This window comes from Rhamphochromis sp. 'chilingali' (assembly GCF_963969265.1).
Source record: "Rhamphochromis sp. 'chilingali' genome assembly, chromosome: 19".
In the NCBI taxonomy this organism is placed as follows: domain Eukaryota; kingdom Metazoa; phylum Chordata; class Actinopteri; order Cichliformes; family Cichlidae; genus Rhamphochromis; species Rhamphochromis sp. 'chilingali'.
In genome coordinates this window covers 7518536-7546184 of record NC_137946.1, presented here as the reverse complement: position 1 = coordinate 7546184, position 27649 = coordinate 7518536, and the positions used below count along the sequence as shown (strand labels likewise).

The following is a 27649-nucleotide window of genomic DNA, read 5'->3' as shown; positions in this document are numbered from 1 at the left end:
CTGTCTACAATTTCGACCTATTGCTAGAGGCCATATCTCTCAAATATATAGCACATTGCAGAATACAAAGGCAGACTCTGTGTCCAAAGCCAGAAACGCATGGGAACTGGACTTAAACCTCCAGATCTCAGACGACCTATGGGACCTTAGTGTTAGCAGGATCCATGAATCCTCAATCTGTATACGGCATTGTATAATACAGTTTAAAATCCTTCACCGGGCGTACCTAACCAAAGCTAAACTAGCCAAAATATACAATACCTCTGATAATGGATGCCCGAGGTGCAAGCAATCACCTGCTACTATGAGCCATATGTTCTGGACCTGCTCTGATTTGAACCGGTTCTGGGAATTAGTTTTTAAAGCTTTTTCATGTGTGTGGGAAAACACATATGAAGCACATATTTGGTGTCCTCCTAAACCAACACGGTATAGCTTCTTATTAAATGTATGGAGTGGCTTTCTCATCTCTCCTGGCACGCAGTCTAATTCTTCTTAAGTGGAAGGATTCCGATCTACCAGTGTTTGTTCAGTGGGTAGAGAGGTAGATAGAGCATTTGAGATACAGTTTGAGAGGGTCTCAAAGTAAATACTACAAAACCTGGTCATCCTTTATTGAATATGTGGAGAAGTTGTGATTTACTGAAGTATTACTGCTTTTATCTGTGGGGTTTTTTTTCTTTGAAGCCACCTACTATCTGTAGCAAGCCAACAAGAACTGCACACAATGCAGCCCCCCCTCCCCCCTTTATTTATTTTATTTTTGTTTGTTTGTTTGCTTTTTGGTGTTTTCTGCCTTGTTCACATGGTAGTATTTCTTGTTTGTGTCCATACATTATACATTTTCCTGCGTGGCACAACCAGTTTCACAATGGCAATGTTTGTAATCGCAATTCCAGTTATATTTTTCTGTATTTTTGTCACATTGGAAAATCATAAATAAAGTTATCAAAAAATAAATAAATAAAATAAAACTGGCTGCCAGTAGACAGCTGTTAATTATGAATAGCACACTAGGCCCAAGTGTCAAAGACCTCTTTGAATGGTTGTTTCAGGACCACAGACTGGGCTTCACTTCAGCCAAAGTAGAGAAAGAAAGAAATGGTCAAAAACAGCAGAAAATGTGGGACAGAGGGATCAAAGCAGGGCTCTAGAGTGCGACCAATTTGGTCGCAAATGTGACCAAAATTTTCAGTGGTGCGACTAAAAAAAAATATTTGGTTGCACCTGTGCGACCAACTGTTTGGGTAGCAAAAAAATAAAATAAAATCTGCAACCTTCCCTGTGGTCAACAACAGACACACATTTTGCCCCTATCGTGGACTAAACCAATCAGAGATAGTAAGGGGCGGGACCTCCCTGATTGGCCGTGGTCCAGTTGAAAGTGCAGGTGGAAGTGGGAGGTGAGTAGCTTGAATAAAGCGATATCAATTCATTAAATCCTGAATCGACTTTTAAACATAACTGTGTTTTGCCAGAAACGCCAGATTCTCAGATTAAAGCTCACAAAACCATTTCAACAACAACCAAACAGCAAACGAGAGCAGGTACACGGATTCCACACAAAGACGTAAACACAGAACGGACCGACGCATCAGAATCAACTTTGTCTTTCTCGGCTTTCTCACCCGACGGCCCGTAGACGGACACGCTGTCGGAGCTTAGCGATTCTGATGCGTCCGGTCCGCTGTGATTGCGTCTTTTTGCGCCGATTCTGAGCTGCAGGTTTTGTCTCTCCAACCATAATTCACCGAGCCAGCAGCAAAAGAAGCAGCAAACTGCGCTTCACATTTGATCAATGTCGTCATGAATTTTGCTGTTTTGCTTCCACGACTATTAAAATCACACTTCATGCACAGCTAGCTCTCTCTCTATCTATCTCTGTACTTCAAGAACAGTTTCCCGTCTCCAATCTCTGTTTTCTGTATTATTCATTCGCTTATTACCCACCAGTCTACCGTTGTTTACAGCGCTGTCGGCTGCTGTCTTTTTCTTTTCTTTTTCTTTTTTTCACTTAAATGACTTCGGACAAGAAAGCTTATTTTTTCTGTTGTTCAATACTGAAGAAATTTAAACTTTATATGCAGAACATTGTAGAATATTTTTAAGGTTATCTGCTATAAAAAGCCAGACCAGGAAAATCTCCTTCATGTTTTTCTGTGTTTTATTCTCAGTTACTTTCACACAAAGGCATCTGCTGTGATGTTCACAATTCTGATGAAGTCAGTACTGATAAATGATCAGAATTATAATATTTCTGACTGTCTGGGGCTAAGTTGAATCGAATCGGGACTTTGAAAACCGGAATCGAATGGATTATAGAAATCAGTGATGATACCCAGCCCTAGTGAGCAGCCTAGGCACCACAGAAGTGGATGTAGCTGTAATTGCTAACTTTTCTGTTAAGTTAAGGCCTGATCCTTCTGAAATTCATAGCCAGTGCTCTGTCACGGTGTCATCAGTCTTTGAATGCTGTAAAAGCACAGTGTATCCAGAAAAACACATATTATATAAATTATTATAAAATTTGTGTGCGCCTAACTTTTGTGCCGGTACGCCTAACTTTAAAAAGTTAGGCATACCGGTACGCCCATGGCAAAAAGTTAGTCTAGAGCCCTGCAAAGGCAGGGGAGTGATGTCAGGCCTGGTCTTATCAACTTTACCAACAAAAGACTGTAAGAAATGTTCCTGGAAGGTAAGGGGTGGGATATTTCAGCAAACAATGCACTCTGGATCACATGCATCTATATGTGCAGCAACATCTGCAGGGAGCTCTAACAGCAGTTCTGTACTTTACATGTGTTGGTCATCACACTTAGTAGAACATGCTGCTCCCTACAATAAAGCCACACTTATTGGCCAAGCCCCTTTAACATAATAAGCAGGATATGGGCTATTCCTCAGTCTTCAGCACAGGACTGACACATCACCTTCCTATCACTTTTCACCCTCATTGCAGTTTCCATGGTGATTACTCAGGCCGGCCTGTGCAAGTTATTTTCCTGAAGAGCCCTACATCTCCCATGCTGTTTTACACACCTACAGCATGCAGCACAGAGTGGGAGGGAGCACTTTGTTGATGCTCTGAAAAAGGAGGAGTAATAAAGCTGTCACAGTAATAAATGTGGCTGGTATGTGACTGAGAGCTGTGGCCCTCGTGACAACCCATGCTTCCCCACCGAAGGGCCTCAGGTAGGGACTGTTGTGTATGAGGTGTTATTCTGGAGAGGACATTCTTCTCCTCCTCTGTCACAAGCTCTGGTGACAGCTGAATCTCTCGCCACGGCACAACGTTTATCACAAGGGCATAAACAGTATAGCTATGAGACAAATATGCACCCAAATGGCCTGAGATCAACCCGCTGCTATTTTAAAGAAACAAAGACCAGCGAAATGTTAGCAGGACAGGACTGCGTATAATCTCCCCCCTCCCCTTCCTAATCTGCATCTTAAAGAAGAGCATCAGAGGAGGATGTCTCTTTGGAGGAACGTTGTATGTCGCCCTCCTGCTTCCTTGTTCTAGGCATTCTGATATCAGCAGCACCTGCAATGCAGAACATCCTTGCTGTGAGGCTGAAACGGAGGCGCGGCAATGAGTAGAGAGGACATGGGGGAAATGGGATGAGAGTGGATGGATGGAGGAGGGAAAGCAGAGCAGGGCAGCGCAGTGATGCTCAGCAATTTAGTAAGAGGCTCATTTTTCTTGAGTTGTGCGCCCCGTCATACAGACTGGGTTATTAGAGCAACACATTTAGCCCATTTCCCCTTGAGTCAGGCAGAGAATGAGGGAAACCAGAGGAGGAAGAGGCCACTCTACCACTGCTTATTGCTGTTATGATATCCCAAGGCACCTAGAGTTTTTGTTGATGAGCGCTTGCTTTTGGGGTCTCTTCCAAGCCTCATTTTCACCTTTCCCTTTTCCTTTAATATTTCGGATAAATGAACTACAGTGCTGAAAATGCTTCATCACAAGGCGAACTGTTGATCAAAGCCTTCAAAATCCAGATTCTTTACCTTTGCACACACACGCAAACACACACACACACGTGCGTGTGCATGTGCGCACTCACCGGTCTCGCTTGTGTTTCTTCCCACTCTTTTTCTTCTTCTCTCTGTGAGTGGGTGAGAAGCTGCCAAACCTGTTGATAGAGAGAAGGATACATGACGTGACTGCTAAGTGAACCTCAGATAGATGTTAAACTGTGGCTTTTCACTCAACTGCATTACATTACCCCTCAGATAGGGTCATTATGAGCAAAGGTATCATCTTATAGTGGCTCAGCTGATTTCTCTCTCAGCTCTATTCATCCTTCTGCCTTTCTCCTTTTATTGTGGCTGCTCTCTAATGCCTCTGTGTCTCTTCATTTCAATCTTGCTCCCCCTCTTTTCCTGACCTTGTCAAAAGAAAATGGGAGATGAGGGTGTGCTTTGCTAATGGCTCCCCACCCCCATGCACAGTCGCGATATCTGATGGCTCATTTGTGATACTCACACCAAAATAATTGGAATTCCGTTTTACAAAACCACCAGTGTAATTATTCTGTCAGCGGAGCTGGCGAAAGGAAAAAAAAAAAGGAAAACAGAGCAAAATCGAACCACTTCATCAGCGATCAGTGGAAGCTGTTTCCATCAGGAAAGCTAAGGCTGCCTATAGGAGGAGGATTGAAGATCACTTTGCTGACAATGACCCCAGAAAAATGTGGCAGGGGATCAATCACATTACCAACTACAGAAGCAATAACCAGGCGACATCTAGGACTGATGAAGCTATGTGAGAATGCTCTTCCTGGACTTTAGTTCAGCATTCAATCATATCATCCCGGAGATCCTGGTCCAGAAACTGTCTCACCTGGGACTCTCCACCCCCATCTGCCTCTGGATCAAGGACTTCCTGACAAATAGACCACAGTCTGTCAGAGGTTTCTGGGCGTGCACATCTCTGATGACCTCTCCTGGACTGCAAATACCACGGTGGTGGTTAAAAAGGCCCAGCAGGGTCTCCGCTTTCTGAGAGTGCTCAGGAGGAACAACCTGGAGGAGAGGCTGCTGGTGACATTTTACAGAGCCACCATAGAGAGCATCCTAACGTACGGCATAACATCATGGTATGCAGGGTGCTCAGCTGCGGACAGGAAAGTACTGCAGAGGATCATCAACACAGCCCAGAAGATCACTGGCTGCTCTCTGCCCAGCCTGGAGGTCACTGCAAACTCTCGGTACCTCAGCAGAGCTGGCAATTTCATCAAGGACTACTCTCACCCCAGCAATCAACTGTTTGAACTATTACCGTCAGGCCGACGGTACAGGTCACATAAAACCAGGACAAACAGATTCAGGGATAGCTCCTTTCCCAGAGCTATCACCGTAGTAAATAAGCACAAAAACAATTGAACCTATTCCATACCGTCACTGTCATTATATTATGCTGCTATTCATACTGTCATTATATTAATGCTGCTATCCTGTATATATTGTACATACTATTGTTTGAGTACTTACGATTGGGTTTTTTTGTTTTTTTTTTGTACTTTTTATATTTTACATTTATATTTATTATTGAAACTTGCACCAAGGGAGCGGCACTCCAATTTCGTTGTACTCTGTACAATGACAATAAAGGCTATTCTTAGGGGTGGGTTTTTATAATCGATTCATCGATTAAAATCGATTCTGGCTTGGATAACGTAAAATCGATTCATTAAAATCCTGAATCGATTTTTTAATATAAATTTATTTTGTCCGAAATGCCAGAATCTCTGGTGACATCTCACAAAATTTCAAGAACCACCAAACAGTAAATGAGAGCAGGTACAGGGATTCTGCACATAGACTTAAACACACAGCGCGACCCGCGGAACAGAATCAGTTAGATGTCGCCTTTCTCACAGTCGGGGCTGAAAGCCGACAGCTCGCTGATCCGGGTCCGCGCTTTGTGTTCACGCCCTTTATGCGCTGATTCTAAAGCTGTTAGTTTGATCTCTCTCCAAACAATATTGACCGAACCAGCAGCAAAAGAAGATCCAAACGCTTCACATAAACATCGTCATGAATTCACTCTTTTACTGTTTTGCTTCCATTGCGATGCGCAGCTCTCTCTCTCTCCCTCTCTCCCTCCCCCTCTCTCCCCCCCCCCCTCTCTCTCTCTCGAACACTTTCGCTTTCTTCATTATTCGCTTGCTTGTTACGCACAAGTCTACTGTTGTTTACAGCGCTGTCGGCCGCTGTTTTTTTCCCTTTTACATTCTTCCGAAAAGAAAACCTAATTTCTGCTGTTCAATACTGAACAAATTTAAACTTTTTAATATTATTCAAAATGCAAAATGCTTAGCCGTGTGTCTAATAAAACCGCTGTAACGTCAGAGGTAATGTTCACTAATTAATGGTTTTCTTTCGTTTTTGATGTACTGCAGAATATTTTTATAAAATCCCAGACCAGGAAAATCACCTTCATGTTTTTCTGTGTTTTATCTTCAGCTACTTTGACACAAAGGCATCTGCTGTGATGCTCACACCTTGGATAAAGTCTTGCGAGTGTCAGCTTCCTTTTTATAGATACAAAAATATGTAAATGTTCTGATCTGAATTATACTTCTGACTGTCAAAATTTCCCAGATTTAAATCGAATCGAATCGAATTGAATCGAATTAAATCGAATTGTGGATCGAATCGATTTGGGACCTTGTGAATCGGAATTGAATCGATTCTAGAAATCAGTGACGATACCCAGCCCTAGCTATTCTACTCTATTCTATTCCACTCACCGACTCCTTCGACGGCCAGATTTCTTCTTCTTCCTTTTCTTTGGACGAGGGGAATGTGAGCTGCTTGATTTCCTCTTCACCCTGAATTGGCCGCATCAAGAGAGTTAGGGGGAGCATAAATCATTTACAAGCGATTGCTATTATAATCATCTCCAGTTTTCAATTTCTGATTACAGTTATTTGCCGATGCTTTGCCGATAACAGGAATGATAAGTGTATATTTTCTCATTTTCTCATTTCATTCATAACACAATATCTATACAATACATCTTACCATCCAAACAGGAAATCACTTTGAGGAAATGACACTTAATCTTGTCTATGAAGCGACACGCACACACACACACAGAGTACAGTCTAAATGACCATCTATGTAACAGTTTTCATATATAAATAATAATTGCTGCCTACCTCACGCCACATGCACTGTGGGTGATATTTTAAGATTTTTTTTGTGTTTACATTTGGAGGAAACACCCACAAGCCATGTGACAGGGACGACAGACAGCTGATTTAACACATCCTTGAACATACCTGTTGTCACCATGGTAGTCATGCCCATAATCTCCATCTTCATAGCCAATCACTTCAGGGTCCTCTTCATACCCATCAGGGGGATAGTGCAGGTGGTTGACCCTGAAAACACATGAAGAGATTGTGGTGAACAGTGTGTCTTCATTGTCTTCAGTGAAAACATGCAGACAAACAACAGCAACATCTGTGTGGGGCTTCTTCATAATTAACTTTTTATATTTGCCATCTTAGCTGGGTGTGTGTGACCATGGCAATCACAGGAAAAAGGATGAAAAGAAGAACTGAGCAACATCATTTTCAGCATGTGGGGACATTAAACAATTAAAATAAACAAAGCCGACTTGTGTCATATTTATAAATATTTTTTTAAACATACAACCTAATCAATTTAGCCAAGTGATGGATTTATACCAGGTGGATAGTGGATAGCAGCAGCATGTGGTGTGCAGGCTGCCAGGGTTTAAGGAAGCTGAGAGAACATTGATGATGGCAGCTGCTCACTGTTTGAAAGAACCTCAGGAAAGAGGAGTAACAAGTCTGAAGACTATCATACTACCATACTATACTAATCTGATGTCAATATTCGAGAACTTTACATTTTTAATACAATTATCACATTTGTTTAGGGATTTTCTTGCAAAGAGATTTTCTTTTTACCTTTAAAGATTGTAGTCTGAGCCAAAGGGGGAAAAAAACACTGTCATTGTTATACATCAAAATGGCGATTAATATGCTGAAGTATAGCAGACATTTTATTTTTCAAATAGTAGGAATGCTTCACTGTACATGGACAGCCAAGAGAAACTTTAATTGTGACCAACAAACACAGTAAGAGGGACATTATGCTGGTAAAACAGCCACTCATCAACGCCCTCTAGAGGACAATTGGTGAAATGTGACACTTTTCCTAAATGATTTACTGTATTTAGTGGCTCTGTGTTAAGAAATTATGCAACACAAGTGTATGGAAAGACATCTGGTGTAAAATCTGTACCAAATCATAGACGTCAATCTTCCACTCTGGTAACCCAGTAGGGTTAAATAAGGTAGCAGCAGAAAGAAAATGCTAAATTATTTATTAAATTTTCTGAATGTATTAATCATATCTTGGATTTATGGGTTCAGCTCAAATTGGTAAAATGCTCTGATCACAAAGTAACACCAAGATGAATGAAAATTAGCTTTACAGGCATGGCCCGACTGATTTTTAACATAGCCTTATTGCAAGTAGAAAGTCTTAAGGGAAGCGCTTATTTTAAGCCCTTAAAGTGATAGACAGAAAGTCAGGGGGTGTTTATAGCCTAATAAATCCTGATGAAACAACAACTGTATAGGAAGTTTTATACCAATGCATTCCCTCTCAAAAAAACTATAAATGTCAGGCTACCACTAGAGAGAAGTCAACGGTGTTCATCCTCTAGAAGCTATGAACAGATGTACAAAAATGTCATTCTAATCTAATGCGCATTTATAAAAATGACCCAGATGACAGATCAGTGGTGCCGTCCTTTGGTGAGGCTAGAAACATTCCACCTACCCATATGGTAAATAGCATTAAATTTTAAAGGAACAAAAACAAAAGCAAGAAAAATAAACCGACTCTATTACACGACAAAAAAATAAAACTAAAAATCAAATGCAACTTGAGTTCTATACCGACAGTTGCAATTTTCCCTCACTGCAGCAATGAGAATATCATTAGCTCTCAATCTCTTACAGACCAGCTTGTGGGATTCATATCTTCAGACTTGTTTATCACACATTGCATTGTATGTATTGACAGATGGCTGGAGCCTCCTTTCTTCCTCTTGGCCTCACTACCCTCTTCCCTCTTAGGTGCCTCTTCTGGTCTGCCAAATGTGACCTTGCCACGTGTGATGTTAAAACAAAAAAACCCCACACCATACTGACTCTTTTTTTCCCTTCATGCTGTCACAACTCCCAGAGTTTATCAGCTCAAACTATTATAACACACTCAGCATGTCATATTCTGGGTGTTATGACGCTTTCGCCCCCTACACACATATGTAACACATGGGAGCACTGTCTTTAGCGAAGACAACAGAGGTTCTCAGCGCGACACCATGCCTCCTTTATTAATAGGTAAGAGATAAAAAAGGAATGTATAATCAGACAAAGGTGTGATATAAATTTGGATAAAACGGAACAGTGATGTAGAAGAAAAAAACAAATAAGTTGTGTCAAGCAGTGGCGTGTCTAGAAAATTTTTGTTGGGGGGGCCAGGTAGGGGCACAGATTTGGAGAAGGGTGGCAGATGTAATTGGCAGATAATGTTTAAAAAAAATTCTACCAACCGTTAACCATAATTCAATAATCCTATAAACCTAATAACCGAATGCGCTTTTAACTCTTATTAGAATGAGATTTTAACCACTACGGTGCAAAGTTTTTAGATACTGCGTTGATAAAGTACAAGAGATACAATCAGTGCTTTGTCAGTGTTTACTCAGCATTCAAGGACATCAATATTTGCATAGTATTTTTACTGACATATAGTGCACATATGTTTTGGGCAAAAACATTTTTGAATATTAAAATACGAACATTTGTAACAAACAATTGACAAATTAGCCAATTCCAATGTAAAACTTTATCTGCCTGTTAAAAAAAGAAGATAATCTTCTCACAAACTGGTGTTTGATTTTGAAACAGGAAAAAAGTGGGGAAACAACTGAAAAGACTAACATTTGAATAAAACCTGAAAGCAAGTAAATACTTCCTATGCTGCCTTATGGTAAACTTTGGTAATATTGATAAAGAACAACACTGGCTGATGATGAAATACAGTCAGCTGGCATGGTGACACAGCCAGTATTAACCTGCAGGGCTGGACTGGGACAGAAAATCGGGCATTTTGACTAGAGACCGGCCCACCAGGTATTAAAGCCATAAAGACTTTGAATGAAAACAAATGCTGTTGTGACAGTGATGTACACTGTCTTGTTGGTATATGTATGATTTCTATACATTTTACGTCAGATAAAAACTTTGGTTGTAAGATTTAGATAATTATTTAATAAAAGCGAGATATTTTAAATGAGAATAAGAAAGAAAAGTATTTCTTTGTGCCCCCCCTTTCCCTGTTAATGCCCTACCTGGCCCCCTGGCAAAACTTTCCTAGACCCGCCCCTGCACAGTTACCAGCTGTCAGCTACACAGAAAAGGATCCTGGTGTAAGTTGTCTCTCAGAAACAGTTCATAACTTCCCTCCAACTCATTCATGTCACCTAAAAGGTAAACCTGTTTCTCCATCACCTGTTCAGCTCTGATGATTCAGTAAGGACATCTGCTGGTTTCATCTTCATGTTTCCCTCTCACCACATATCCAAACCGACATCATGACCAGCAGCTTTACAGCTGTGGCTCCAGCAAACGTCAGCTGATACTAGAAAGTAATATTAAATAAATTCTAACAACAGCTGATCAAGCTTAAACGTGCAGCTGTTGTTTAGCGCGACATCCGCTGGTTTCCTCTTTCTGGCACAAAGTGGGCGATAAATAAACAAGAGAGAAAAGCCGATCAGCTGATCATTGATCAGTTTCATGATTGAAGTAGCAACAGGAGAGGGAGGGTGAGAGGATGAGAGAAGAAGAGGCAGCTGTGCAGCGTAATGACAGAATAACTCCAGCTTTGTGTCTTTTTTTCATTATAGCGAAAGACCAGGACAAACTACATCTCTTCTCAGCTCAATACGAAACGTGTAATATTTTCTCTGATTGAGGGACCATTCCATTTTTTTAAGGAGCCGTTGGCAACTCTACTAACTAACCTTATGAATAAAATAAAGTTCACTATAAGTTACATCATAGCACCCACCCAGCTGTATAAAAACTCCGTCAAGCTGGCTAGAACGCAGTACGAGTTATTGTAACTGACGGTAAAAAGTCAGCACAACGAAAATAAACTACACCTAAACTTGGTTTATATCTAACCCAGATAGACTGCAGGTCATAACTTCTTACCTGAAGTTCAGTTCACCTGACACTCGGACTGGCGGCTGCCTCGGGGCTCTCCTCCTGCCTCCCCTTCCCTCATCCACCTGCTGGCCTCTGTGGAAGCCCCGCCATAGCCACCACCAAACAACTGAGTTATTTTTACACATCCACCTGCATCTGGCCAATCCACCACCTCTCATTGTTCACCTCACTGTGCCCCCCCAGGCCACCCTGCTGGACACGCCACTGGTGTCAAGTATCTGGAAGGAGAGAGTGGAGCCAACACGAACAGGGAATGGGGTCTGGTGGTTAGTTGAGAAGACTTTGGCCTTTAATTGGCTGAGCACCACTAGGCACAGCAGGGATGCTAAGAACCAGCAGAATTACATCTGTGATGAACATGAGTTACAAAAATCAACTTAATTGGAACTCGCGCAACAAAAATATCTGCCTCAAACAGCAGAATTAAGTGAGGAGAAGAGGGTGTCAGACGACTCAGATGTTTGCATTAGAAAGTGAAGTTGAAAGTTTGCGAGGGAATATAGACTATAGATGATATTTTAAGTAAGCACCGCATGTTGATGGCACTCACACTTTCACTGCAAAAAGGCAAAAATAACTCACATTTTAACTCTGAGCTGAGAAGACACGCATGTACACAGAAACACATCGATACCCTGCAGTATTATTTTTTGGTTAGATTCACTAAAATCTCTGTAAAGTCTATATTTTTATTATTTAGCTTTTGAAATCCAGATGGTGTGGCCTCTCAGACTAAATGCAGGCTCCAGTCCAAGCCTCTGGTAATGTAATTGGCTTGGCCTTGGAGGAAGTGTTCGGATACTAGGCTTGTGCACATTCAGAAGCAGCTGCATACTCTTCCTCCTTACCATCAATATTTTTCTAAAAAAATGCCATCACTCCACATCAGCCAAATACAAAATATTTAGCATGGCTGTATTAGGTAGAAACCTCTGGGAAAGAGAAATAAAGCCAAAAAACTAGAGTTTCTCTTAGAGCCACTTTAAGCAGCTGTAAAAGTGAGTCAATTCACACCGACGCTCTTGTTAAAATGCCCAACTGAAGTGATGAAACTGACATGTTTACAGCATAGTGGGGAGAAAAAAAAGATCTTGGCTCACCTTCATAACAGCTGTATGGGGGTGACTGTTTTTTTGGAACTGATTAATTTCACACTTTTAAGGCTTAAATGAGGTCCGCTGTAGATGATCGCTGAATGCTAAGTACTGCCTCTGCTAATTTGAGTAATTGGACTGGACTCATTGGTCATGTTAGAGCATTTTAATGGAGTTAGCTTACCAATTCAGATTGGAATGTGGTTTATTGTACTAAAAGCTTGATCAAAAACTGTGCAGTCCAGGTAAGTGAAATTCTACTTCTCTTTTTTCCATTTTCTTTCTTTTTTTTTTTTGTTTGTTTTTTTTACTTATCACAAAGTAACATTTCTCTTTGCAGTGCATCCATGCAGTCAATGGAGTCATCTTGATAAGCAAGTTTGCTAACATTAGCTAATAACTAGGGGTGCAACGATATTCGTATCGATATTGAACCGTTCGATACAGTGCTTTCGGTTCGGTACGCATATGTATCGAACAATATAACATTTGTAATTTATTTTATCAACTTTCCTTCTGACGATGCTGTCTGTGTTGAGCGCTCAGTGAATCTGCGTTCGACTACTCCGCCTAGGCTGCACTGTCGAGCGCAGATCTACTGAGCGCTCAACACAGACAGCATAGTCAGAAGGAAGAGCGCAGGGCAAGCTAGCAAGACAGAAGTTAAGCTCTCCAGATCTGGCGTTTGGAATTATTTTGGTTTTCATGTGACGTATGACCCTGAAGGTCATGGACTAAAGTAAAACAGTATGTTGGATGTGCCGTGCAATGCTCAATTACATGGGTGGGAGCTAGTGTGTTAGCGCAGTTAGCTCGTTAACGTGTTGGCCGTCTAGCCCCATGCACGGGGCGATCGGCGGTAGCTCGTTAACGGAGATTTGCCGTGTTGTGGCGTTAAGGTCATTTCAACGAGATTAACCTGAAATCACTAGTGGGAACACAACGAATATGACTGCACATTTACGCCGACATCATCCTAGTGCAAAGACAAAAACAACAAGCATGCTACTAACTTTAGCCGAGTCATTTAGACAGCTGTTAGCACATGATTCTCCTTATGCTGCTGAGAATATAGCCCAGAAGAAGCGGATAGTATAGCTTTTATTTTGGAAAGAGCCATTTCTCTGTAATAAACTCTCTTTTCCAAAGATGAGTGATTCCTCAATCAGATACAGGGCTTGCAATATCGCTAGCCCGACGTCCTGGGGCTAGCGATTTTTTTCAGTCGGGCTACCAAAATCTATCTCTGCCCTGCCCGTCGGGCTATTGTAGGAAGGAAAAATATATGTCAATGCTTTTGCATTCTTTCAGAAATGTAGCTGGGTAATTATGTCATTGGCATCGGTGAGCCACTGTCAATATGTGACATATTGAAATCGCGTTTGAATTTGCGCTTGTTTTTTTGCTTTCACTTTGCAATCACGCGAACTGTGTATAGAGAGCGACAGCACTGATCTGTGAGTGATGATAATTTGCGCACCAATTCCTCTGACATCGTCTTATTAATCGTTAGCTTACTATGCAAACATGACAAGTGAAATCTCCCGCAGCAAGCTTAAACATGTGAGAGGTTGATCGCGCAGAGAATCGCTGAGCTTATGTGAGTGCGTGTGTAAAAGCAGGAGGATATATATTTCATTTATTCTGAGCCAAATAAGACAGGTCAGGGTGAAGAAGTCAGGGTGAAGAAGTGACAGCCAAAGAAAAGCTTACCACAAAACGGAGAAGTTATGACAAATCAGACTATAAGGCAAAAAGAAAGTGCAGCTTTATGGTTTCATGGACAAAAGAATTTCTGTGGCTGCAATATGACGAGCTAAATAACCAGGGCTGCACATAAGTGGTCCGCAGGTGCGCATTCGCTGTCAAAATAAAAAACACGCACAAGGGTTAGGGTTAAATTTAAAAACTGTACTTTTGAGTTAAAATATATATTTATAATTTTAATAAATGACAAATTAAAAATGCATGAACATTTTTTTGTATCGAAAAAATATCGAACCGTGACACCAAAGTATCGAACCGAACCGAACCGTGAATTTTGTGTATCGTTGCACCCCTACTAATAACCTAATATGCACTAATTATCTATTACAAAGCCAGATCTCGATTAACAACATCTGCACTGTGATTTAAAGTCGGATGTATTAATAGTAGGATGTGTTAATAACACAGCAGTTCTAATTGTTTGTGCTATAGGTGGCTGTAGCTCAGGTGGCAGAGCAGGTCAGCCACTAATCAGAAGGTCGGTGGTTCGATCCCAGGCTGCCTCCTGGCTGCATGTCAAATATCCTTGGGCAAGATACTAACCCCGTGTTTGCCTACTGGTGGTGGTCAGAGGGCCCGGTGGCGCCAGTGTCTGGCAGCCTCGCCTCTGTCAGTGCGCCCCAGGGCAGCAGTGGCTACAATGTAGCTGCCATCACCAGTGTGTGAATGTGTGGGTGAATGACTGAATGTAGTGTGAAGCGCTTTGGGGTCCTCAAGGGACTAGAAAAGCACTATACAAATACAGGCCATTTACCATATTCACTTGACAAATTTCTTACTTCTAAAAAAAAATTATGAAAAAAACATCTCTAATGGGATTCACAGACTTTACCCATGACCCATGAGTGTGCTGACTCAGTTAGCTGAAGTTGCTTTAGATTCTTTTAAACAGGGACATTAAAATGTAAATAATTGTGAAAGATTCATAACAGCATGCGACTTCAGCATTACTTGCTGACTTCACATTCAATGTCTTGATTTAGTTTTTTCAAAGCAAAACAAAAAGAAATTGTTGCTTTAGCTGTCGGTGTTGCCCCCACAGGGCAGGAAAAGAAACTCGCTGCCAAAAAGAGCAATTAACAACAATTTAAACAATCTAGTGGTCCCCATGCTTAGTCATTAGTAACAAATCAACCAATTCCCCATCCTGTCTCTAGTTTCCTAATTTATACTATGCTCCATTATGCTGACGACATCTGTCCAGTCCAGACAGCGTTCCTATTAGGCAGATGAGTGAGTCTCTCTGCTGACCTGGTGAGGTAAGAGCCTCTCTAATTCAGCCACTGTCCCTGAGACTTGGCAGTGATGGACTATGGCCAAGGGTCTCCCTAGGGCTGTAGCACCAAGTAGTGCAACTCATTCATAGCCTCTTTCAGACAACCACTCTGCTCGTGAAGTCCTGCACATGTTTCTGTTGCTGCAGAGAGTTATAGTTTGTTATTCTGGGGAGGAGGCAGGTGGTGGCTGTATGGATTACTCTTCATTATATGTATGGGGGCAAACTACAAAGACTTTAGAGTTGTCATATTGAGATGAAAAGTTTACTGTGCTGGGATTTCTATAAGCCGAGCTGATTGATTAGATGGTCGTCGGGGAAAAACCTTAATCTTGTGGATGCACAATGTTTAGATAAGATATAACCACTTCTATACAAAATAAGATATATTTCTGTTTCCTAATAAGGAAAGGCTGGTCTCAGGTATTACATCAGATATTGAACTGCTATCTGAAACTGAGGGGCAGCCTTGGTAAGTAAGCACGAAAGGCTCTGAGAGGCTTTACATGCTGCATTCCTTGTCTCGCTCCACATTCCCATCCATTCTTCAGGAAATCAATGTGGGACACCAGTAAACAGAGTTATGAGGTAGCCACAGCTTACTGCTGGCTGTTTATTGCTAGTGTATTAAGCTACAGCTGATTTATCACATTCTGTCATTTTCTTTCCTCAGACTTCCTGTATCTCTTATCAATTTGTAATACCTTTTCTCAATCCAACCAACATATCTAATTGAGGAGTCAGATTAATTAAGGCATGTTAATGTCTAAAGAGGCATTTCACTTCAGCTTACTTCACACAGAGGTCTGCTTGCGTGTATTTTTTTTAAATCCTGGGTGAGCGAAAAGGATAAGGAAGAGTGGGAGGATAACAACCCTGCAAATTACAAGCCTCTTCAATTTTCCACATCAAGGCCTTTGTAGAGAGGGAATGTTGCAGAATTTCAGGCGAGCACAGACATCCTAAATTGACCTGACTCACAAGTGCCCTTGAGAGTGAACTACTGTGAAAAGCAAAGCATGCAGAGTTTCCTGTGTCTTTATAGTTTGCCGTCTTTGGACCATAAAGGTTCATCTCATTCATCTTACTGTACATCACGGCTGTGGGTAACTCCTCCTCCCCAGCCTTCTTTTTCATTTCACTGTGGTTTAGTTAAACGTCAGACAACAGCTGACATGCAGAGGAGGGAGAATCATTAATTGCGACTGCGAGACAGGAAGCATGAGCGTCATTAACAGTCATTAGTTCAGAGACAGCAGGACAGGTTGCCACCACAACCATGCCTCTCTCCATCACTCACAGGTTCAGAACACTGAGTCAGGAATGCCTCCACACCCACATCCTGCTGTTGCCATTCCTCCCGTATTTCAAGGTTCCAGCCTTTGTGATTGTGTCTTTCTGTGACGTGGACAAAGTCTTTTTACACATTCATTCATTTTGATTGCTTTAATTCCGTCTTTGCTTGCCTCAGAAGAGGCACTCTCCCTCCCACCTTGCGCTTAAAGCTTGAACGAGGCTTAGCACTAAACAAATTGACAATTATCATGCCAATCTTCGCCTCATTGGCTTCCAGCAGAGTTTGGAATAGACTTTAAAATGCTACTGATTATTTTCAAAGCACCAGGGTTTTAACTATTCCCTGTGTATTCACAGAAAGGCAGTGCCAGTCAAAAGCCATTAAAATTTATTGCACTTTTGCAATTACGGTCCATGTTCTTTGGAACCAACAGCTTTCAAGGTATTATTTGAGTTGCAGGCCATTTTTCATGACCTCTTTTAAAATCAATTTCTGTTAGCATTTGCTATTTATTGCTGCCTAGTTATAGTAGTTTCATTTATTATGAAGCATCTGCATTCATTTTCTAATCAATTTATCATCAAGGATGATGCCTAATGACTTTGCTAACAATGTGTTTGCGAACAAAAAATGGAGTTGAGATAGGCTGTGAAAGAATATAAATACATTCTTTGGTTATGCATGGACAATCCTCTGAAAAAACAATGAAATATATAAATTTTATGCAGAAACATCCACCCCTCTCCTCTCTTCTTCTCTGACCCGACTGGCACAAGTAGCTGTTAAACATTATTGTACAAAGACAAAGATTTATAGCTTAAGGGCAAATTTACAATGCAAGGCAACCAGAATTGCATAAAATTGATGAGAGGAGAAAATTCTGCTTATAATTTACGGACAGTGGCCTAATTTATGAAAATGTACAAAGTCTCTCTACAGAGAGAGGAGCAAAACAGATCTATCAGAACTGGGTGGGTACTGTGTGTGTGGGGTCTTGGAGGTCGAGTTTTTCGGGTCGAGTCTCTGTAATAAACATCCCATTTAATAAACACTAGAAGAGGATTTTAGGTAGTGCCAGACATGAACAGTTAGGGCATCACTGGGCTTCATTTTTGGGATTTTGAAGACCGATACCATTTTTTTTCTATCACACATAAAGCATAAATGGGTTTAACATTTGTTAGGTGTAGTTACTGCACTTATGATTCTTTACTAAGATAATATGATAATGTTGCAAAAACTGGCACAAGTTACCCGTTTATGCTCTGTCTGACTCTGCAGGTTGCTGTGCTTGTGCCATTCCAAACAAGATGTTGCCAGCAGTGTAGTTGCAGACTGCCCTCAGGCCATTTATCTATCCACTTTCTTCCACTTATCCAGAGCCGGGTTGTGGGGGAAGCAGCCTTAACAGAAAAGCCTAATCCTCCCTCTGCCCAGCCACCGCCTCCTGCTTATCCAGGGAACACTGAAGTGCTTCTGGTCCTGGGTCTATGCGCCCCCAGACACCTCACCCAGGAGACGCCCAAGAGGCATCATTCTTGTCAGTAGAGCTGGGCGATAGAACGATAACGATATGTATCGCGATATAACTTTTTCTCGATAGAAAAATCAAACTATCGCGATAGACCTCGCCGCTCTTGTCCTCTTAAAAAAAAGAAAAAAAAAAAGAAAAGAACAGCCAATCCAAATTACGTAGCGCAGAGCCGAACCAATCACAGCCGCAGCGTCACGTCACGTGACTTGTTACGTGCAGCACAAGTGCCAAGCCGCACATGTGTATTTGTTTGGGAAGCAGCCAGCCACCGTACCGCCCGGGTAATGGAGGAAATGAGTGTGCCGACTACAAAAATCAACCGAGCGTGACCGAAGGTTACCGAAGAGAAAACAGATGATGGTTCCAATGCCGGAGAGATTGTCGAACGGAAGAGCCATAGAAGTTCCGTAGTGTGAAGGTATTTCGGCTACTTCAAGTCTGACAAAAAACAGAGTAGTGTGCACTGTAAATTGTGCCGAAAGCAAGTCTGGAAATACAATAAACTGGTGCGTGCGCTACGTCCACATGTACCCGGGTATTTTTGAAAACGCAGATTTTTCTATGCGTTTGCACCTTTCGTCCACACGTACAGCGTTTTTGGTCACTGAAAACGAAGATTTTTGAAAACTCAGTTTTTGCCTTTACGTGTGGACTAGAAAAACGGAGAAAACGCAGCGTCAAAGGTGTGCGCATTTTTTGACGTCACACTGTGCGCCACGTTATTGTTTCGGTGAAATGAATTTCTACAATACTGTTACTGTTAATTCTACTCTCTGCAGTGTTTAAATGCTTACATATACACACAGTTACTGTCCCTCCACACATGCGACTCGGTTCTGCTTCTATGCCCCAGCTTTGTTTACTTTTTCCCACCGAGGCTTCTAGACTTCTGATTGGCCAACATTTCTGCACGGTTAGGAATCTAGCTCCACCTGCTGCTTTGGCATGTTCATAGCAGCGTTTTCCTTCATTTCTCCCTTTATGTGTGGACGGGATTATTTTTTAAAACGAAAACGGAAAATCTCCGTTTTCAAAAATAATAATAATGATGGATTGGATTTATATAGCGCTTTTCAAGGCACCTAAAGCGCTTTACAATACCACTATTCATTCACTCTCACATTCATACACTTGTGGAGCTAAGCTACAGTTGTAGCCACAGCTGCCCTGGGGCAGACTGACAGAAGCGAGGCTGCCATATCGCGCCATCGGCCCCTCTGGCCATCACCAGTAGGCAAGTAGGGTAAAGTGTCTTGCCCAAGGACACAACGACCAGGACAGAGAGCCCAGGGATCGAACCAGCGACCTTCCGGTTACAGATGCGATTCCCAACCCCCTGAGCCACGGTCGCCCCTACATACCCGTGTATGTGTGGACGTAGCCTCAGTCTCTGACCGGAAGCGCTAATTCGTCATTCGGCTTTTGTCAGACTAAAGTAACTGTTAAAACTGTTTGAAAAGCTAAGCTATACAACAAGGAGAGATTGAGAATTTCCTTTTGGTTCTCAGTTTATTTGATATTGATAAAAGTTAATCAATTTTGTCTGTTCTTCTGTAAAACAAACTAAGCTTTATTTTTAGAATTAATATTTTGTTTCTAAGTGGAATTGACAATTTAGTAGTCTGTTTCGTTTGTTCTATTTTAAAACTTAAACGCTTTAGCGACTGCCTTTTGTGTAGTTTGCAATATTTGCCTTTATTTATCTGAAAAAGTCTCATGTTCCTTAAGTACATCTTCCCTGTTGAACTTATTATGGGAAATAAATATTTAAATAAAAACAAGCTGCTGATTATTTCACATTTTACTTGTGAGCAACGGCACATTTAAATCTTACAAATATAGTTATTTGGGTTATATCGTGATAGATATCGTTATCGCCTGAAATGAAAAAAACATATCGTGATATGAAAAAATCTTATATCGCCCAGCTCTACTTGTCAGATATCTGAACCACCTGAACTGGGTCCATTAAATGTGGAGGAGTAGGGCCTCTACTCTGAGCCCCTCTTGAATGACTGAACTCACTCAATCTCTCAGAGAGAGGCCAGCTACTTTTCAGAGAAAGCTCATTTCTGTCGTTTGCATCTTAGGTATCGTCACTACTCAAAAGTGGTGACCAAATTCACGTAGTGGTCAAACTGTGTAACATCAACACTCATACCATGGCTGAAGGGCGTTTCTCCCTTCTCTTCCTTACTTTTTACATTTCCATTTATCTGTGGTTATAAATGCAGATGCAGCTGACTGATGATTTTAAACTAGTGTGCACCACTAGGAAATCTGACCTTCTAATGCACGTGTCACAGATATCAAAGCTGACGACGTAACTTACATTGGTTGTGTGTGGGAGCCTTCTCTGGTGATAACGCCTTCTTTGTCCATCAGCATTTGTCTGAATGTGCTTACTTTCTGTCGGATTTCTTCTTCTGTGTACCTGAGGATAAGAAAACACAACAGTTAACAGAGAAGCAAACACATGTTCATCAGTAATCCGCAGCTTTAAATAGCGGGTTCAGCAGTCAGCGAACAAGGATGAATCTGAATTCTTCTCAGTGTTAACCAGAGTCTATGTGAAGGTCTGTGAACAGTGACACGGCAGCCTTTAATAACAGCACCGATTGCAGCAGAGGAACTGGCAAAACTAACTGTTATCTGTCATAACTGCCAGAAGCTCGCGTAGGAGGCGTGTCGTGCCCCGCTATCACACAGAGTCAGAAAAAATGGCAAAGGCTGTCTTCTGACTGCATCCTGACCAAAAATTACACTCAGCCAAATTATGCACATTCTGATGATTCACTGTCAACCTCTCTGGTCCCAGGCGGGCCAGTACTGCATGTTTTATTCTGCAAGTGAGCACCGGGACTCGCAACTGAGCTGAGAGTAACTGCAAGCAGCTTGTGGAGCTCTCTATCAGCTGACACAGACAGAATAATGAGGATCTCTGCAGAGGCACAGAAAAATCAATTACTGTCTCGGTCATATTGTAGATTTGTATTCATATTTTTTAATCTAACATATTTGGCTTTTTTTTTTTTAGATGGCTGTGGCTGTTAGTAGGGGCAAAAGAAGAGGAGCAAAATGATCAGTGCTGTAATGACGCTCTAATTTCATTGTGAATGTAACAATACAAAATGCACAGAGTAAATCAGAAAGGCAAAACTGTTTATGCATACAGCTTTAGGCTACATCCTCCCAGTCTGTAAATTTCACAAGCAGCAGCCACAGTAGCACTACAGGCTGCCTCTGTAGGAGCAGTGACAGCTCTACAGTGGAGACAGTAATAATTCAACTAGCCTATCTGAACAAGTCCCGTTTTAATCTACAGATACTCATAGATCAGCCGTGCAAGAACATGTGCTTGACAGGACATGGCTTCTTAATTTCACTGCGCGCCGAAGCCCATCTCCCGGTAAATTCACACCAACTTCTAAACCATCTCCAAGTTCAGCTTGGGCTGTGGTAATGAGCTGTAATGAGTTATAGAGCCAGAGAGAAGGTTGGAGGTGGGAGTGAAAAGGGAGAGAATTAATAAAGCTGTGAAATGGTGGCCGAGAGCCAAACATCACAGAGGAAGACTGACTGGGACCCACTTGTATTAATAAGCAACTATAATGTTTATGTCACGTTGAACAATGAAAGAGATCCAGCACTGTGCTCACACAGAAATCCACCGAGATTTACCACACAGCTAAAAACACAGATACTTGCCTTGACCGTAAAACTGCATTCATTGTGTCTTTGAATCTAAACCTACTGGTGTGTGGTGTTTTCATATTTGGTGATTGGCCAATTAGAGCAGGGCGATATTGCCAAAAAAATTTATCACGATATATATTTGAAAATTTGCGATAACGATATAACTGACGATATAATTGATGCGAGACAAAATACAACTCCACAACATTACTAGCACAAAAAGACAATCTTCCATTTATTTTCACTTAAACAAGAAGCTGGTTTTTATGTACATTAAAGCTTTATAAAAATGTAACAGTGCAAATGCAAATTCCTTGCTGAAAGTTTAACCAAAAGGCATTTCCAGTAGAAATGGGCTGACATATCCTGAGCATAACCATGTATAATATCCACTGAAGTTAAAAAGAGGTGCTTTGCAACATTAAACTGCAGTGTGCAGTACGTATTTTTCGGACCATAAGGTGCACAGGATTATAAGGCACATTAAGCGAAACAAAGCAGTCAGATAAATCAAACTTTAGCAAACTCATTCTTCTTGCTTCCTCCACTTCTGTACCATTGGTTCATTAATGTTGAATTCTCTGGCAGCTGCTCTATTCCCATGTTGTTGCAGTATATTAATGACTAACCTCGTATTGTGGATGGATTATCTCAGTTGTTCTCCTGACTGAAGTTTGGTCCGTTTACAGCATCCTGCCATGCGATTGCATTTGTCTCTAACTATCAGGAACCTTAACGTTAACTTTTATAAGTGGAAAAGTGTTAAGTGTTCGTCCTCCAGCTTCACCGTTTATGTTATGCTAACGTAGCTGTGTCGCTAGCGATCACGTAGCACATCATTATATACCAGCTAGCCCAACTTCAGTAACCCTACAAACGTCACTGCTGTTTAGTTTCCTGTCTTCATTTATGTTGGAAGTGAAAGCAGAGCTGTACGTTTGAATTTTTTCAGAAATCTCTCAGTCAGAACATGCAATATCATGCTTAGGTAACTAGCGAGCTAACTTCCGCTAGCTTCCTGTTAACTTCTAACTCCGTTAAATGTAAAAAATTTTGTTTTCATGGATGCCTGGAAGTTAAACTTCATAGTTACACCTGGTAAAGCAGCAATGCTGATCGTTTTATTAAAGATGAAAGAATTTAGACAGTTTTTAACTCTCAGTGATGCTGCAGTGTTCGTTTGACCTGAAGTATACGGAGTTTAGGACCCAGATTACTCCCAGATTTAAGAGCATCTTAGTCTGACAAATACGACAATAACGACGGCCGCTTGCATGTTCTGCAAAAAAATGTGCTTTGTCGTGTATCTGACGGACAAACACCAAACCAGTTCCACATCACTGAAGTTGCACCATTTTTACAAACCAATTCTGGTTCATCTGTTTCACTCAACAATCGGCCATGTGCGTATGAAAACAAAGGCACTGCACATGTGCGTTTTACTCATATTCTATCGCGATATTTAATTTTCCTATCGTTGTCTAACATTATACCTGTCACGGTCTGCAGTAGTGATGGTAAATTTGATTCTTTTTACTGAATCGAGTGTTAATGAGTCACTCACCAAAGTGAATCGGGAGTTTTGAGTCATTTGATTCACTGAGTCAGTTGACCAGAGAGTGCAAAAATTTTACATTTTCACTCAAACTTAATTTGTTTCCCTTTTCATGTAAATCCCACTGCTAAGATGGATGATTAAAAAAAAACAAAAAACTATTTTGTAGAGAAAAAAAGAGCAAAAACATTTCTAAAATTAAGCAATTTCCTATCAAAATTGCTTAATAAACATTTATTTTGTTTATTTGTATTTTATTAGTATTTTCCTTAAGTGTGTCAATTATATATTTTCTTATCTAAATGTCCACTGCGCTGTGAGCCAGGGGGCGGTAATACGCCTTAACATTGGTTGCCAACCAAGAAGAAGAAGAAGCTGTGAGCCAGGAGGGAGGGGGTGAATGAGTGATTCGTTCGCTCGCTCTATGATTCAGCACAGGAGGGAGGGGGTGAGTGAGTGAGTGAGTGATTCGTTCGCTCACTCCTTGATTCAGCACAGGAGGGAGGGGGTTAGTGAGTCCTGAGTGATTCGTTCGCTCTTTGATTCAACACAGGAGGGAGGGGGTGAGCGAGTCCTGAGTGATTCGCTTATGCTTATGATTCAGCACAGGAAGGGAGGGGGTGAGTAGCTCAAATGTGTTGTTAGCATGTTAGCAGCGCGATGCTACTCTGAACCGAGGAGCTATTTTCTTGATGTGAGCTTCTACTCAGGGTTTTTTCTTCCAGTTCAGGGCAGAAATGCTTTTGTTACGAAACTGGCTGTTGTTTTCCCCCCCACAATTTTAATTATAAGCTAGATATATTTCTACTAATGGAATTAGTTTGCTAACAGCAACAGGGACGAGCAGGGGCGTCACTAGGTTTTAAGGACAGGGGGGGCTTAGCCCCCAAGAGATGCACACGACATGAACGAACGTAGTGAATGAGCACAAAATTTCACAAACAGAAAACAAAGACTGAGAAATTGTTTTCCTACTTTTTTGGACAGATTAAACATCCTAGGCCACCAATAGATCTATTGTTTTATTTCAGTCTGCTTTATAATACAGTACAACAAAAAAACAGAGGAAATGTGTTTGCCGCATCAATAACAAGAAAAAAACTGAAAATAAAAAAGTACATTTTTCTGGCTGCAATCACCAGTTACTTGGTGGGTGGAAGCATCAAAGAATGACGTCTGTTTTTAAGAGTGGCAAATCGGTCAATCACTCTGTTGTGACTCAGATGCTGAAGCGTGTCTTTTTCAATAGACATGACTGCAAGACTGTGAAGTCTTTTCTGACCCATTGTTTGACGCAGCCAGGAGTGCAGCCGACGCAGTGCACTAAAGGACCGTTCGCACGAGCAGCTGCTGACAGGCACTGTTAGGGCAACTTGGATGGTTGCCTTCAGAGAGGGAAACATGTCTGAATCAAGGAGGTTGTACACAGACAACATATTTTTGGGTGGACATCCAGCCTCTGTTTTCCGGGTAAGAAAGTTTCTGGCCACCAGAACCTCCTCTTTTTTCAGGTCAAGTCTGTAGTGCTTTGCAAGTTCATTCAAGTGTGGTTCACTCAAGAAGTTCTCAGATTTAGGACTGCATGCCTGGACGCCTTTTAGCAGCCCTGCATCTACACTGCAAAATCTTTGATCAAGCTCGCCAACCATCCGATCCACACAAGGGAAAAGTAACTCTCTTTTCAATGTGTCTGAGTTGTTCAATTCAGTGCGTGAACCCACAGTTGCCTCCAGGACAAAATCCTCCATTTTCCTCTGTTTGTGCCTTGTCTTGGCACCTGGTTCAGGGATACTGTGGGTGTTACACAGGGCCTTGGTTTTCTCATACAGCTCTGTAGCAAATGCATCTGAGTGTTTGCCCTTAAGTGTGTCACACACAGCTTGTTTGCAGATAAAAGCTTCTGCCAGGTCTAAAGTCTCTTTCTGCAGGAATTTGTGGAGTCCTTCGGTTACAGACAGAATCGACTGAAACATCAGTAGTGCATAGACTGCTGAGAACTTGTAGAGCTTTGCTCTGAGACCAACAGCTATGGGGGATCCAATTGCAGATAGGCACTCCAAAATGGCAGGCAATGTCTCAAGAACTGCACTGATTGATCGCAACTGACATGCCCAGCGAGTGTTTGAAAGTTGCACAAGCTCAGTTTTTGTCAATCCAAGCTTTGCCTGAGTCTCCATGAACTTATGATGATTGACTAGGGAGGTGCTGAAGAAAGAATACACACACTCCAACAAGCTGAAAAGCTCCACAGCCTCTGGGACAGCCTTGCAAGTATTGCACAAAACCAGGTTGAGTTGATGAGCATAACAATGCACATAGATAGCCTCAGGATGGAGCCTTCTAAAATGTGCTTGTACACCTCCAGTGGAGCCACTCATAACGGCTGCACCATCATATGTTTGTGCTACACACTTAAGCTCTGCAAGACCATAGTTTTGGATCTGCTGCTGAATCTCATTTGCAATGGACTGGGCATCAAATGATTTTATCTCTGCAAGTGCAAGGAAACGCTCCTTCACTGCCCCCTCTGACACGTACCTGACACAAACAGCTAACTGCTCTGCCTTTTTATCCCTTGCCTCATCCACCATGATGGAATAGACTTTAGACTTTGTCATTTCAGATACAATGACATTAGTAACTTCCTGGGCACAACAGTCAATCATGTCATTCTGGGATGTTGGTGAGATATACTGTGCATTTGATGGGGGATTATGTTTTTGAAGAAAAGCATCAAACTCCTTCAAAAGCTCCATGCACGCAAGAAAATTCCCTCTGTTTGGGCTGTCTTCACCTTCATCATGACCACGAAAAGGGAGTCCCTGTCTCCCTAACATAGAGGTGACTGCAACAATTCGTCTGAGATACTCTCTTCTTTCGACTATCTCACTCACATTTGCAGTTGCTATCATCTGTGCAACGTTTCCCTGTTTGCTAGTTCCCTGGTAGCTTTTCCATGTAACAACACTGTCCTTATGTGTTTGTGCCATCTCATGCTTGCCAAAGATGACTAAAGCTTTCTTCCAGTTCTTGCAACCGTTACTGACCAAACTATCATGTTTGATGTTTTTGCCAAACACTCTACATGGGAAGCAGAAAGCTGCACTCTGGTTGACTGAATATTCTAACCAGTTGTGCTTTTCAAACCAGCTGTGGTTAAATGCTCACTTCTGTGTACCAAACGTATCATGTGGATAGCTCTTCAGCTTCACCTGTCTGGGCCCTGTGTCTTTGTCACCTAAATCAAACCCTGTAGTAGAATGAGTTGCTGCAGCTGCTTCATCATTTTCCCTCTCTTGGCCTGTTTGCTCTCCTCTCTCTGTAATAACTTGATCTTCCTCTGCCTCTCGATCCATTTGCTGCAGCTCCTCTGTCTCTCCTTGCTCTCTCTGACTTGAACTTGCCTGTTGACCTTTTTCTCCCTCAGCCACTCCTTCTGCCTCACCCTTCAAGATACATTAAAACATACTGAATTGTAATGTAAATTGCTAATATCATGACTTCTGCTCACGCTCCACAGTAATTTGTTGCTCCCAAATATTTTGAAGTTACAAACATTATATTTTGAGCACGCATGTGACTAAAATGGTTGCAATTTAAAGCCCTGAAAAATATTACTAAATTACTTGAATTGAAGTAATATTAAAATAGAACCCTCAAAAATATGTGAGTCAGGCTAATTTGACTTATATATATCTCTCTCTCTTTGCTCTCTCCACTTTCTAACCTTGACTCTCCTAAATAAAAGCTCAAGTTAAACAGGTCTTATATGTTGTACCGTGACTGAAATGTTTCATATTTCATATCCATATTGAGTCCCATAAAATTCTAATCAGACTGTCTCCATCACAAATGACTCCATCCTTTGACTCACCTCTCCAGCAGACGTCTCTCCCCTCTGCCTCTCTGTGCTCCTCTGCCCTGACTCCTACAGGTTAATGGGGATGGAGTGATTATTATTATTTCCACTGATGATAACCATACCTGAATGAGCTCAGCTGGATTTTTCAGAGCTAAAACGAGTGACAGAAATTAACATTATGCTAACAATTTAACTTAGTGCGCTAGCCAGGTTTTTATTTACAAAATGGGGAGCACCTGGTTCATTATTTACATGGGACTCTCTGCTGTTAGCT

General features: G+C 41.6%; 1 protein-coding gene across 4 annotated transcripts in view; it reads right to left on the bottom strand.

Annotated features, from left to right (window-relative positions):
* srrm3 (serine/arginine repetitive matrix 3) overlaps window positions 1–27649 on the bottom strand; it is a 146242-nt gene that overhangs the window by 29504 nt on the left and 89089 nt on the right. For all 4 annotated transcript variants that reach the window (XM_080866774.1, XM_080866777.1, XM_080866776.1 and 1 more), the window contains 4 exons: window positions 20595–20696; window positions 7296–7397; window positions 6762–6842; window positions 4071–4139 (listed from right to left, as the gene is read on the bottom strand). In XM_080866774.1, the coding sequence (XP_080722900.1) occupies window positions 4071–4139; window positions 6762–6842; window positions 7296–7397; window positions 20595–20696 (354 nt within the window). The remainder of the gene's footprint in view (window positions 1–4070; window positions 4140–6761; window positions 6843–7295; window positions 7398–20594; window positions 20697–27649) is intronic.